This window comes from Triturus cristatus, chromosome 3_2, assembly GCF_964204655.1.
Source record: "Triturus cristatus chromosome 3_2, aTriCri1.1, whole genome shotgun sequence".
Classification (NCBI taxonomy): domain Eukaryota; kingdom Metazoa; phylum Chordata; class Amphibia; order Caudata; family Salamandridae; genus Triturus; species Triturus cristatus.
Window position 1 is genome coordinate 1,183,265,457 of NC_140584.1, and position 14,396 is coordinate 1,183,279,852.

Consider the following 14,396-nt stretch of genomic DNA (forward strand, 5'->3'; position numbering starts at 1 on the left):
TGTAGATCCTGACACTTTAAAGAAAATTGCTAAGCCCCCACCCCGACGACCTCGGCGAGGGATGGTAGAAGGCCCAATACTCCATCAGACAGGCTTTACCTAAATCAGGGTTAGATCAATCTATTAATACATCATGTACCTCCTTCTCATGTTTTGTGAGAGAGCATGCATTGATTAGGGCGATACACGACCTTGCTAATTGGTGCTGTACAGGGCTATGTGGCCTACTACTTTCCTACAAGACCATCCTACCACGTCCACATTTAAGCTCAGAAATAGTACGTTCCAGACCGAGGAGGATACAAGTACCAGAACTCAGAGTAAACAACGTCTCCTTACAGCCTCTGGGAAGAACCAGCAGTCAACCTCCATCCTAAAATTCCCTGGAGTAAGTTATTAATATTTAGTAACCCCCACGTGCATTACAAACACAACGTCGTCCAACACTGTAAAAGCCATCCCACCAAGGTGCCCATATTTTACCCTCTGGCAACTGCCTGCTCATGGTGGAAACAATGATCCATACTGCGTATCCAAACTACTCTAGGGGGTTTCTATCAGACAGCCACAATTGTGCAATATCTCGATTGGCAAGAAAAAAACCCAAACAATGTGCCTCTCTCAATCATCTTGATCCAATTACCTCACATTTCTCTCTCAGTGGGAAAAATTCTCACGGAGGAGATAGGGAAATTTTATCAGCAAAGAGCAGTAAATTCAGAAGACTTTTTTTTTTTTTTTTTGTAACCCAACAGCTCTAGTGTCATCTTGGCCTAAATGAGGCTAAATTCTAGCTCGATGGGGGCGTGGCTTGGCAAGCCAAGACAGCGGTTGCTCCGAACCCCTCAGCAATCCGATGCCAACCTTATCCTCGAGTACCCAGTATCCATAGGGACACCTTAACCACCAAGGTTCCCGTGCCAGTCCTGATCTCCTGGAAAAGAGCCCAGGCAGACAGCGGGGGCCTGCCGGAGATAAATGGCAGAGCAGCAAGACCCGCCACAAAACGGCGTAGAATTGACCCACGCCTGGGGGGCCTGCTGGGGGACGGCCGTGGCGATCCCTGGGCTCGTGCTGCCTGCCTCGCATCGGAGGAGCGGAGACCTGATCCTGTGTGTGCCACTTGGCCCCTGTGAAGTCGTGGTGTCCTGAAGCTCCAGCGGAGCTAGCGAGACACCTGCCATGGGTGCACGAGGTGAGTAGGGGGCCCTGGTCACGGCGAATGGGCCGCAGCGCTGCTTTCCGGGGTGGCCAGGGCCTACTGCAGCGGGTTGCCGTCGCTGACCAGCCGCAAAAGACTTGCGATGCACTCGGCCTGCGATTGGCGGGACCCCATACTACCTCCCCCTGCGGGAGCAGCGAAGTGATCCTGGTCCTGCTGCTAGTTCTGAGGGCGGCAGACTTACCTTGAGCGGGCGCGAACCCTGCCCTGCCACAGATGCTGGGGGAGACAAAAGGGCCCAATACCATAAGCGGAGCAGCCTCCTGACACAGCCGCAACACAGTCGTAACTGCTGATAGGCCACGGACGACCGGAGTTGCGCTCAGCCCGCGGGACACCTCGTGTGGGCCTGGAGACGTGAGGTTTTGTGGCCCAGGAGCAGGCACCCCCAGGCGGTCGGTGCGCAGCCTGCTGGCAGAAACGCGCCAGTCCCGGATCTAACCCTAACACCATTGCTCCTCTGCCCCAGCCCGGCGGAGCTCCCACTCACCTGCTGGCAGGTCTGGACTGCGGTGAGTCTCTGGACTGCAGGGAAGGAACCTTGCAAGACCTTGCAGCAACTACCTCGTTACTCCGGGGCCCTACACCGGTGAGGGCTGGGGACCTGCGACCAGTGAGGTGTGTCAGAAGTCCGGCTGCTCCATCAAGCCCAACTCAGCCGCACCACCACACAGAGCAGAAGCGGTTTGATACTTAAGTGGCAGACTCATAAACCCACACAACTAGGAGATCCACCCCCTCGCTTGGACCCGGGTGGACCCATCATTGGCTTTCAAGAGATGAACAGAGAGTCGTCTTAGGGGCCCGGCGCTCCACTTACCATCTTGTGCACAGCAGTGGTGGGAAGGGTGACAAGGGAGTCCAGCCAAAAGAAGGCCCGACCTGACCTGAGGGCCCAATATGAGCGGGAGATCTGCAGCCTGACCTGCGCCCAGTGGAGGAGACCAGCAGAGCACTGCAGCCTATATACAAATGGCCACATAATCATGCATACTATCGGCTAGAAGCCCTGACCCCTACCAATTGCCCTGCACTCTCTCCCCTCTATGAACGTTGGACCACCTGCATCAACAAACATACCTGAGCCCTGTGACAGTGTCAGCCCTCCCAGCCCGACCCTCGCCTGAACCCATCGCGAGGAAGGGGGCCTGTCCTAGTCCGAATGGCTGAGCCAACTGGTGCTACAGTGACCCACGTGGAGAAGTGTACGACGGGGCTGATCAGACCCCCTCTTAAAGATCAGTTCCATCATAGGGAAGGATAAAGGAACGAAGGCCCAACCGACAGACCAGAATGGAGCACAAGCAACCAACAGCCCCACCCAGAGTGAGACTGCGCCCTCACAGACTGGCCGCCCTGAGGGAGACCTGGCTACCATATTGCACACCATCAAGACCAGCCAAGAATCTATGGAGACCAAAATAGGCGAGGTCTGGGTGGACATGGCCCTTCTCCGCCAGAATCTCCACAAAGCGACTGCTCACATTACAGCAGCAGAATCCAGCCGTTCAGAGGTAGAGGACACTAAAAATGCAGGTGAAGCAACTTCTGTCTTGTACCTCCGATCTCCACAGGTGAGCCAAGGATGTTGAAAACCGCTCCCACCGGAACAACCTCTGCCTGGTTGGCCTTTCCGAGGGCATGGAGCCCACCCAGGTCAACACTTTTATTAAGGAATGGATCAGATCCTGGATGCCTGCAGACACCCTGTCCTACTGGTTTGTTGTGGAACAAGCCCATCATGCTCTTGCCAGGAAACCGCCACCGGAAGCACCTTTTCGTCCAATAATTATGAGAATCCTAAACTTCAGAGATCGAGATGCCATCCTGCAGGAGGCCCGCTCACGAACAGAACTGCTCCACAACAGGGTCAAGATCATGATCTTTCCGGATTACACCAAGGAAGGGCAGGCCCACAGGCGCTCTTACATCCACGTGAAGCAGAAGCAGTGGGCCCTCAATCTGTCCTATAGACTCCTCTTCCCCGCCCGCCCTAAAGTTATGCTCGAGGGCAAATCGTACTTCGAGGAATGCCCGATCCGCCTGACGAAGAGTGCCACTATGACAAACCTCCAAAAGGAGCCACGCGGAAACGCACAGACAGCCTCCAGTGGGCGACACGCTGGGTCCCAGAGAAGGTCATACACCTGTGGAGCGAAACCTGCCTCTCCGGCTGGTTCTCCCCCGGGGAGGATGGATCGCCTGGACTCCAAGACAATTCCAATGGCCTAGACCGGACGACCGCAGTAGGTCCCAACAACTCCCCGGGGCCCAGCTCAGAGGACACCGATCTGTCATGCAGCCCCCAAACCTGAACCTAAGTACTGCCACTATAAGGACTTCAATCTGGAGGAACAAAAATCTTTGAACAGTGAGGGGCCTAACATGTAGCCCTACACTACGCCCCACGACGAACTAGTCACCTGTTTACACTTCAAACCTTGTTCACTGGACTACAGATGTTACTTTTTGGGAAGTATGGGGTGGGGGTTGGTTGGGGTTCATGACTGGGATGGTTCTCACTGGAGCTTTGAGACCCCTGTGGGGACTAAACGCCTAGTTCCTTCAGGACCCAGAGTACAAGAAGGGAATTGGGGAAGAACTAAACAACTACTTTGATACTAATGAGGGCACAGTGCAGCAACTGGACACACTGTGGGAGGCTGGCAAAGCCACCATTTGGGGATACGCCAAAGGGTTCCTCAAACACAAACGGCAGGTCCAAGAATGCCAGCTCTCCTAACTTGAAGCCAAGGCCCTCCATCTGGAGCGAATGGTTGCTGCGGCGGAAGGAAAAGCAGAACGCCGACAGCTGCAACTAGTACGCGAAGAGATCAAAAATATCTCCATCGAATCTGTCAAATAGGTTTGGAGAGCCTCGGTGGCCAGGGACTATGGGTGGGGAGACAAGAACGGCAAGTTGCTCCACTGGCTCGCTACCCACCCCATTGCCAACCGTATTGTCCCCGAAATCTGAGATGCAAAGGGACACATCTCTCGCACCCCTGCAACAATCGCACAGAGCTTTGAGACCTAATTTAAGGGACTGTACTCAGCAGATCCCTCGCATAGGCCACAGAGCAGCTCCTCCTTTCTACAGAACATCCGCCCTTCCGCGGCTCTCACAAGCAGAACTTAAAATCCACGCCAGAAGAAATTGGGGAGGCAATTTTCTTACTCGCCACCCATAAGTCCCCCGGTCCAGATGGGTTTCCCGCAGAATACTTTGCAGCATTCCGTAAAATCCTGATTCCAAGAATCCATGCCCTCTTCAAGGAAGCTATAGAGAAAGGCACCTTCTCCTCAGTCAGACACAGCTACCATCGTGGTCATACTCAAAGTAAACCCTCCCCCGCCCTCATGTGCTCAATACCGTCCAATTCCACTCATTAACACAGAGATTAAAATTTACGTAACCATCCTCGCTACCCGCATGAAGCAGGAGCTCCACACCCTCATACAACCTGACCAATGAGGCTTCATGCCACACTGCAGCACACAACACTGTTTTAGACGCCTACAAGTAACCCTCGCCCACCGTAGTCGCCTTTCGCCATACCGAGCCCTAGTGCTGCTCGATTTTGAAAAGGCTATTGATATGATTAATTGGCATTACCTTGGGGACCTGTTGGAAAAGGCAGGCTTCGGGCCCTCCTATCAAAGAATGGTGAAGATCCTTTACTCTACTCAGTCTGCCAGGGTCCTTCTAAATGCAGCGTTGTCGGACACCGTCCCGCTCGAGAGGGTAACCCGACAGGGATGTCCTCTTTACCCTCTCCTCTATGCCCTTGCAATTGAACCTTTGGCATGTCGCATCCGGATGGATGGCCAGATACAGGGGTGGCGCTGGCAGGGTTTCCACGAGGACCGGCTCTCCTTGTATGCAGATGACGTCGTCCTCTATTTGGCTGACACGGTCCGTTCCGGCCCAAGATCTCTTCAGATTCTCCATTCGTTCGCGAGGGCGTCTGGCTTACGCCTAAACCCGGCCAAATCCACTGTGGTGCCCCGCCATACTTCTAGAGAATGCGTGAATTGGCAAGCAACCATCCCCTTGCGAAGGCTCTCATTCAAATATCTCGGGATCTGGGTGGCGCTCCGCCCTGAGCTGACCTGGTCCCTAAATCTCCCCCCTCTCAAATGTCGTTGGCAAACTCTTCCACTTAACCCCCTGGGTAGAGTTTCACTCTTCAAGATGATGGTTCTCCCCACTCTCTTGTGCACCGTTCAAAATCTTCCGATCCACCTCCCTTGCAGTTGGTTCTGCGACATGAACGGGGTAATCACAACCTTTCTCTGGGGTGGCTCGAGATTGCATCTGGCCCTCACAACTTATCAGCGGGCCACATACGAAGGGGTTATGGGGATGACAAACCCCTTTCTGTACTACTTAGCTATCTGCCTTGAAGTGATCCACAATTGGTTTAACAGCGGATGGTCGGATCCAACTTATCGACTGGAACTGGAGAGCCTCAGATTCTCTCAAGTCCAGGCTATGCTCTATGGGGGCCCAATTCCTCAAACTCTACCCGCACAGTTCTACTGGCATGGCGCTCCGTGCTGCAGAACATTCAATGGGACACTAAACTCTCACTGCAAACACCGATGCAACACAGCACTTGGTTGCGAGAGGTTGCAACACTAACAGGTTTCCAGAAATGGGATTTGATTGGCATAACTTGTTGGGGGACATATGGAAGGGGAGCACCTGTCCTCCTTTCGGGACATACAACAGGCATACTCCTTACACTCCACCCAATTCTTCCGATATCTTCAACTGCGCCATGCCCTGGCCCTCCACATCCCTGACCACACAGCAATCCCCGAATTTAGCCCACTAGAGGCCAAGCTCCTAATGGGGAACTTAGGAAAGGGAGGAATATCCCCAATTTATCAATCCCTGATTAACAATACCCCAGCCACACTAGAACCTCTTAAGAGCCTGCTGGGATGGCTGGCCTGGTCCTCTAGAGGAGAAAGACTGGAGGGATGCACTGATGGGCCCTAGGACACTCACTATATCAGCCAGGCTCCGCCTCATTCAGATCTACTACCTTCATTGCGAATATCTTACCCCGGTGCGGCTATACATAGCATGTTTCCTCCCAAGCCCACAATGTCCACGCTGTAAAACAGAACCAGACGACTTCTACCACATGGTTTGGTCCTGTGCCATCCTTTCTAAATACTGGGCGACCAGTGTGTCTGAATTAAGTGGCATATTGGGGTGGGAGGTCCCCCTCAAACCCCTTGCCCTTCTCCAGGGGGTGATGGAGGGACTAGATGGCTCCCGGGCTGACAACCTATTTCTGGAAACAGCCAGTCTGATAGCTAAAAGACACTGCAGCAGCCTGAAAGGATGCGACATCTCCCTCTATAGCTAAATGGCGCAGGGGTGTAGATTGGTGTCCTATTCAAGAAAAAGCTTTGTACGAAGCAAGAGGGTGCCCAGCTAAACATGAACGTGTATGGGACAAATGAATGGGACCGTTGGACTGAGTATACGTAGCATGGATGGGCTCACACTTTAAACGAACAGAAAGGAGAAATCACTTGTAACCGGATTGAAATGTCTGATATACCATAAGCTATGTTTCCTTTGTTGTTTAAAATGGCAATAAAATTGGCTATCAAAAAATACATTCTAGCCAGATAGATTTGAAAGTGTGCTACAGATACTTATGGAATTTGAAAGGTGTGAAGAAAAATCTCTTCCTCCAGCTCGTCAAAAGAATTTTACCTAGTACTTGTATACCATAAAACCTGAGTTGTGGGAACAGTGGCAAACACATCCACTCCATGAGGGAGCACCTACAGTGGTTATCCTCAACTATGAAGATCACAGAGGAAAACAGGTTTAGTCCGAAAAAGTGGACCAGGCAGGATAGCACAGCTTTTCAAGTTTGTATCTGCTAAGCTTTAGAATGCTTTTGACCGCACATGTACATACTAGCAGCTTTCTCAAGACAAACAGAGGTGAGGGGACACACATGGTTACTGTTGCTAGGTACAAACTGTGAAGCAAAGTCTAAATAGAGAGGCATGTGCTTTAAGGGAGTGAAGGATGTATGGGTTCAGACAAAGGTGAAAAAAGCCGGGACAAGAGGCATGCTAAAGGACGCAAAACAGCTAACACAACAAAGAGTCTGCTTTCAACTATGCTGATGGTGCTGATGTAGATCAGAGGGTTGGGTAAACCAACCAACACATTCTATTAAGTCTGGTGACTAAATAAATACACACAGTAGAGATCACTACTTGTTCTAAACAGTTTGTCCTTCTTACCCAATAACACATGCTGCTTCAATTAGTAAAATTAATTGAAAGATCGCTGAAATGTGTGCAGATTGACTGGGTAACAAGTCATCCAAATTTGTGCAACAGGATTGTGACAATCACCTAGATTATGTAAAATGTTGCTCTTTAAATTTCTGGAGCAGAGAAAGGGGCATAAAGAAGTTTAGTTGAATGTAGTAACAATTTAAGAATGTTACCCTTATTTTCACATGCCAATGTAGACCTTTTAACAAAGACTGGGCATTTAAAAACGACATTTAATCCTAGATGTTCAAGCCAGAATCCATTCAACAAAGCAGCAGGTCAGCTTTTGTGATGAATGCCAAGTCTCCTCTGCATTTTCCCCAAATTTTACTTACACTTCGTCTCCATTCTGAACACTTGGCATGTGTGCGCTTGGATCTTGAAGGCCGTTGTTCTTATCTAGCTGGATTGTGGATATTTGGGTGGCCACTGCAGTAACATTCATCAGAGGGCCATCTTCTCCCTTAGACTTGGCATCTTTGCGTTTACGAGGTACACCAACAGTTCTTTGTGAGGTGACTGGGTCTGAAGAGTCCATGTGGGCGGTCGAAGAGTCAGCAACCACAAGCTCTGGGTGTGCATTGGCACTTTCAGGGTTGGCAAGGCTATATTCACCATTTACACAAAGGGGGCTGCTGTGAGGAGCATGATCTCCCTCTGCCTTAGTCTTCTGCAGTAGAACAGTCTGTGCTTTCCTCTTGCAGGTTGCATTAGCCGCATCATTGGGAATCAGGCTTGTACTTGCATTACTGCAAAGTACAGCGTCACCAATCAGATGATTCTTACTAAAGCCGTTTTGAGTCAGCTTTCGCACCGCTTCAGTGAGCTGTACCCCTTGATCTCTGGTTTCTGAGCGCCCCCTTCTACTTTCAGCATCATCTAACTTGTAAGACGTCTGTGGCCCCTTTTGACTAGACCCGCTGTGCACAAAGACCACAGCAGAAGAGTTCATGTGGCTTGGATTGAAAACACTATTGCTTTTGGGAGGTACTTCATCAAGATGGCAGATGGTGCCATCTCCATTGCTAGCAGGGTGGTGCCAGGATGTGGATCCCGCTGACATCCTGGGGTTTTTTACTCTGCGACTCTCCTGAGCTAAATATGAAGGCACTTTAGCACTGTTTGGCCTCAGGAATGAATTGGTGTTTAGTGCTGGTTTACATGATGCGCTAGTAACTTTTCTGGAGCGAGTGATAGTCCTTATTCCAATGTTCGGTGGCTCACCAGCTGCAGTTGGTGGGTGAAACTGATCCACAAATGACGAAGTCATGGCACTTTCAGATATGGCAGATGTATTGGCAGGTAACTCAGTGAACGGATCTCTACTAGGAGAGCAAACTCTTCTGCGCACGACCTCAGATCTCAAGCACAGCGACTCAAGCTTCTGATAGGGTTTATGAACACGGTGAGATTGCTGAAAGACAAGAGTGCTTGCCAAATGGTCGCGAGGCAAGACTGTCGGCTGCTGAGGGGCACTAAACACTGTGCGTAGCGGTAGGTTGCAGGCATCCGTAGTAGTTAACTGGCCCGGGAAAAAATAGTAACTGTTCTGTGGTAGAATTTCAGTGAGTGCATGTTTTCGATCCTCTATCACAGGAACTTGTTTTCTCTGTAGCCTCCAAATTGGCTTCACTTGTAGCTGCGGAACAAGCCATAGGCTTTTTGTTTTTTGTGGCCCCTCAGACGAATTGGCAACAACGCTCCCAGCTGCAGCACTCGGCCTGTGCGGGATTCTCCTTTTTAAGACGGGGCTATGATGTTCTGTCCCTGCTGAGGCCATGAGTGGGCCATATTACGGAAGACACAAGCAGGACATGGGCAGGAGGACATCAGGCATCTGTCAGCTTCTTCAGATATGGCACCCTGAAAAGATCAAAAACAAATGTCAACGTCTTCTTCCTTTGATGAGTTCCTTTTACAGACAACCTATGTTCCATGATTATAGTCTCAAAGTTTTAAGTCCAGGATAGAGAATGGTTAACAGTGTAAAATGAAATAAACAAATATGGACAGATATCTAACATTTAATTAACAGCCACAGGAACATCTAACAGGAACATCTAACTTGTATAAGATAGGATAGTACACAATTGCACTATGAGTCGAGCCCTATGTTCTATGCTTCTCCTGTACTGCCCACTTGCTATGTTTACAAACCACCTGTGCTCAATCAGGCTTGATTTAGCAATGAACAATTGTCCTACACATTTCCAAGGTGCAGGAGAATGGCAAGTTTTGAAAAAAGGTCCCGCTTGCTCCAACTACAAAGGGGTTTAGACCAATATATGAGAGTGAAAGGCAGATGTCAAGTTCAACGAGATGTAGCAGTCTAGAAGGAGATAAACAAGGTCATTATGGTCATGCGCACCACCGAACTCCTTTATTCCCAAATCAAACCTCTAGCACAACCCTAGGGTATCCTGTGTGAACCTCACTTGAACCACTCTTTGCATACAGGCACCTTTCCTCTGAGCTTCAAATCTGCGGCAAACCTGTCCCTATCCACACAACAAAAAACACACACACTTCTTTCATTCCTCCAACTATTGTTCAGTCTATTTTCCGCTATGCTGTTGCGCAACTCTGCACACTCATGCATTCCACTCTATAATCACTACTTTGGTTTTATCTATGTTCATTTCCATATAGTTGTTCATGCAATAAAACTTCATGGCAGAGATCTGACCTCTGCTGGTCAATCAAGGTTTCACTAAATACTGTATCATCGTTATGCTACAATGACAAAAGTTTCCCACCGATATTTGGGGGTGGGTTGTGTTATCACACTGCTAAGATTCATTTAATTCGCTATATAAAGATTAAATATGAAGAATGAGTAGTATAGGTCGTACACTACCGCCATGTATTCAAATTAGTTGATTTTGACAAATCCCTTTGTCCCGAGTTTCTAGATTACAATCAGTAATATATGCGTTTAATCGGTTCTTAAAATGTTTTGATAAGAACAGTGCATTTCTATGATTTATAGGATAATGTTAATTTAAAAAAAATGAAGTGTATACAATTATAATTTGATTAAATCTAAAGTTCATAAAATTATAACCTTTTGAATCAAGATTAATAAAATGATAAACTTGCAAATTCAGGATTATAATCCGATTAGAAGGCATGTTTGGAATGCTGTGTAGGGCGTAGGGAGAAATAAGTCTACACGTGTGCAGTGGGCGTGTCAGATATATGCACAGAGGATTTAAGCGAAAAGGCCACAGATTAGAGAGAGTAAGAAAATACAGCTTTTCTAAAGAAGAAAGTGCCAGTTTTTAGACATTTTTGAGAATTTCTTGTGATGGCGTAAACGTTGGACCACTAGGACAGACTATAACAGCAATGCTGACGTAAATCACAAACGCCTCTGCAAAACTCAACACCACAAAGGAAAATCAGGGACATACACTTAATGTAGAGGGAGCAGTATCACAGGTGTTGCTGAACAAAACATCCCAGACTGTCGCTGATGGAGCCTGCGGGGAATGCCGCTAAACTGGTGCAAAGCACCACAGATGGCACAGAGCTGAGTGATGATGATGAGGGCATCGACATGCGAAAGTCAGATCCAGAGGGCTCCAGGGGCGGAATAGAGATGGATTCTAGCAAAGAATCTGTAATAGACCTGGAGAAGTTGCAGGATGGTGACGAAGAAAGATGTGAAGTCAGAAAATGAAAACTATAAGTTATTTCTTCTACAAACCGCGGGGTCATTTAAGCAAGTGGTTATAAGGAGGGTAATTATAAGAAAGGTTGATGTCAAAAAATCATTTTTATCACCAAGAGGCAGAATGAGAAGCATCGGGGGGAGGGGTAGGGGGGGCAAAACCGCTAGCAGGACTACAAGTTGCACACCCAGCGCTGCATTGGGTCTCTGCTGCTCAAAAACAACTTTCTGTAACGCATAAAAAGCGCAGCGGTAACCGATTAGATGCACTTGTAACAAGCATTGAAAATGCAATAGGTCTCGCCTTTGATTAAGTTAAAGCCATATGCTTTGCTAATGGTATTCTATAGCAAAGCAAATGGCTTTAACTTAATCAAAGGCGAGACCTATTACATTTTTAATGCTTGTTGGTAGGGAGATTAAGTGATTTGCCCAGAATCACGGGATGTTGAGCGAACGCCGATGCTCGATCCTTGTTCCCCAACTCTGGCCGTTAGGCCACATCCTCAAATTCTGGGAGTTCAGACTAGATTAATTTCAGCAGAAACAAATTGGCATCTTAAAACAATGTAAGAGTGGGGAACATGAAGTTATCCGGTGGCCTTAAATACAAAGTGCCCCGTTTTGGCCGCCCAGCCTTAGATTGTCTCAAGCGCATATTTAGCTTTACCGTTGCCTTCGATTGACTCTGACCGGCAGGCATTACTAATCAATCAATCGACTGTGGTAATCTAACTAATACAAGAAACAAACCAGCAAACGGTCGCCTCTGTTGTTGGCCAGAGGGGACACCTCGTTCTCTGAGGGAACACTTCTTACAATGTTGGGGGTGGCCATGTTGCACTATGAGAACCATGCACTACCCGAAAGAGCTAGCCAGCTGGAAAGGCTACGTCACCCGCAGGGGGGTGTTTACAGATGACAGCCTCTTGATGTTTCTCCCACTGTCCGGGAAGAAAAGTCTTTTTTCAGTGGCCATTTGGCCCCTCAGGCTAGCCGCAGTCAGCGCGAGATCTCTTACCCCATCCCCCCCGGAGCAATATCTAGTCCTGGATAAAGTTGGGTATTCACGAGGGCTCACTCGCCTGGTCATCCTTGGTTTCTGGCTAGTTTTCATTCCACCTCTTATCTATTTTTCTAAACACCTTACACTTTAAGTGGCCTTTGCTCACTCATTCTAGAAGTTCTAGAGAAAAACACTTTCCCAACGACAGATTATTTGTTAAAGAGTCACAGAGACGCACATCCCAGCCATGATACCCTGCGTTGGTACATAATGTCCCCACCTGAAGCTGCACTCCGTGTCTTGACGTTTGTGCAGGCACAGGCCCCCGACTCGACCCTGCACAGTGCGCTGACCGTCACTTAGTTTACAGGCTGTTCCAGTCTGTGTTAAATTGTTAACACGGTCACTGTCTATCCATCTACGTAAAACACTCCAAAGTTAAAAAAAAAAAAAAAAACACAACGGTGTTTGGGGACGGCCCTTTGGCTTGGTTTTCAAAAGTATGTATTTGTTTAGGCCTAGATTGCTCCCCAGAGCAGATGTGTAATGCGATCTGACCTCTGTTCCTAGATGCGTGTCCTCCGTCTAAATCCACGCTTAAGATTCTCTGTGGGTAAAAATACACAGTTATGACTGTTTACTCGTTTAATTGATTTGATTGCTTTTAGTATAAAAGTATAGTATTGCTTTCTATAACTTACTACAAAGTCCATTTTGAAGTCATAATCCTTTCGGACTCCGGTGTAAGAACTGTAAATACCACGTGCCTCAATGGCGTCAGTGTTTTCATGTCTTTGGTTCCCATTCAGCAGCCCAGTGCATTTTTTTGTTGTTGCATATTTATATAGCGCGAACTCGACCCGGAGGTATTGGAGCGCTTTACATGAGCACCAGTTGCATTACACAAGGACACACTCCTTTTTGGTAGGGAGATTAAGTGATTTGCCCAGAATCACAGAACGTCAAGCCAACGCCAAAGCTCGATCCTTGGTCCCCACTCTGGCCTAGGGTCATATCCTCCAATTCTGGGAGTTCAGACTAGATTAATTTCAGCTGAAACAAATCGGCATCTTAAAACAATGTAAGAGTGGGGAACATGAAGATATCCGGTGACCTTAAATACAAAGTGCCCCGTTTTGGCCGCCCAGTCTTAGATTGTCTCAAGTGCATATTTAGCTTTACCGTTGACTTCGATTGACTCTGACCGGCAGGCATTACTAATCAATCAAACGCTCGATAAGGACTGTGGTAATCTAACTAATACAAGAAACAAACCAGCAAACGCTCGCCTCTGTTGTTGGTAGGAGGGGACACCTCGTCCTCCGAGGGAACACTTCTTACGTCGGGGGTGGCCATGCTGCACTATGAGAACCATGCACTACTCGAAAGAGCCAGCCAGCTGGAAAGGCCACGTCACCCGCAGGGGGGTGTTTACAGAAGACAGCCCCTTGATGTTTCCCCCACTGTCTGGGAAGAAAAGTCTTTTTTCAGGTAGGGTAACAATTTCCTAAAATGTTATCACACCTTTATCCTTTCCCTTACTCCGCTGGGAAAGTTACTTTGTTTAATTAAAAAAAGGGGGAAGAGACGTCCCCACCCCTACATACCAGGCTAAACAGCCCCTTGATAATTATTCCCGGATCAGGCTTTAGCGGGGCATTACGGCCCGCCGGAGCGTGTGATATTCGCTTTGAGTTTTCGGGCTGTATGTTTTTTTGCTGCTTGTTTTGTTTGGGGGGGGGGGTGCTACTTTAAGCTTTCAATGAAGGGCGTTGAAGCGCCCCTGGACAGGGGTGAACAGCAGCTCGGCCTGGTGTGTGTGTTGTTTTCACCCTCTTTCCTCCCTTTGTTTGGGCCTGCGTCTGCCCATCCGCCTCGGAGCAGCTGTTTCAGCACATGGCGTAGGACCCCCATGGGCTGGTGCCCGCTCCGGAGCCTTTGAAGGGCCTGCCAGGCTTGTGCTGGGGTGCTGTGGTCGAGGGAGGGGGAGACGTGGGAGGTTGGATTGTGAAGCTCAAGCCGCAACACGCCGCGCCAGAGAAATTAAAGTCTCTCTTGCAGGACACCACAATCATTTATTTTCTAACTTTAACACTGAGCGGGGGGGGGGGGGGGGGGGGGGGGGGGGGGCAGGACTCCATCATACGGGAAGGCACCTTTACATCTCATTCCTT

At 48.7% G+C, this 14,396-nt stretch overlaps 1 protein-coding gene across 7 annotated transcripts in view; it reads right to left on the reverse strand.

Annotated features, from left to right (window-relative positions):
- TTLL4 (tubulin tyrosine ligase like 4) overlaps positions 1 to 14,396 on the reverse strand; it is a 525,559-nt gene that overhangs the window by 377,477 nt on the left and 133,686 nt on the right. For all 7 annotated transcript variants that reach the window (XM_085650094.1, XM_085650089.1, XM_085650090.1 and 4 more), the window contains one exon: positions 7,879 to 9,406. In XM_085650094.1, coding sequence (XP_085506220.1) covers positions 7,879 to 9,323 — 1,445 coding nt within the window. In that variant the 5' untranslated portion in view covers positions 9,324 to 9,406. The remainder of the gene's footprint in view (positions 1 to 7,878; positions 9,407 to 14,396) is intronic.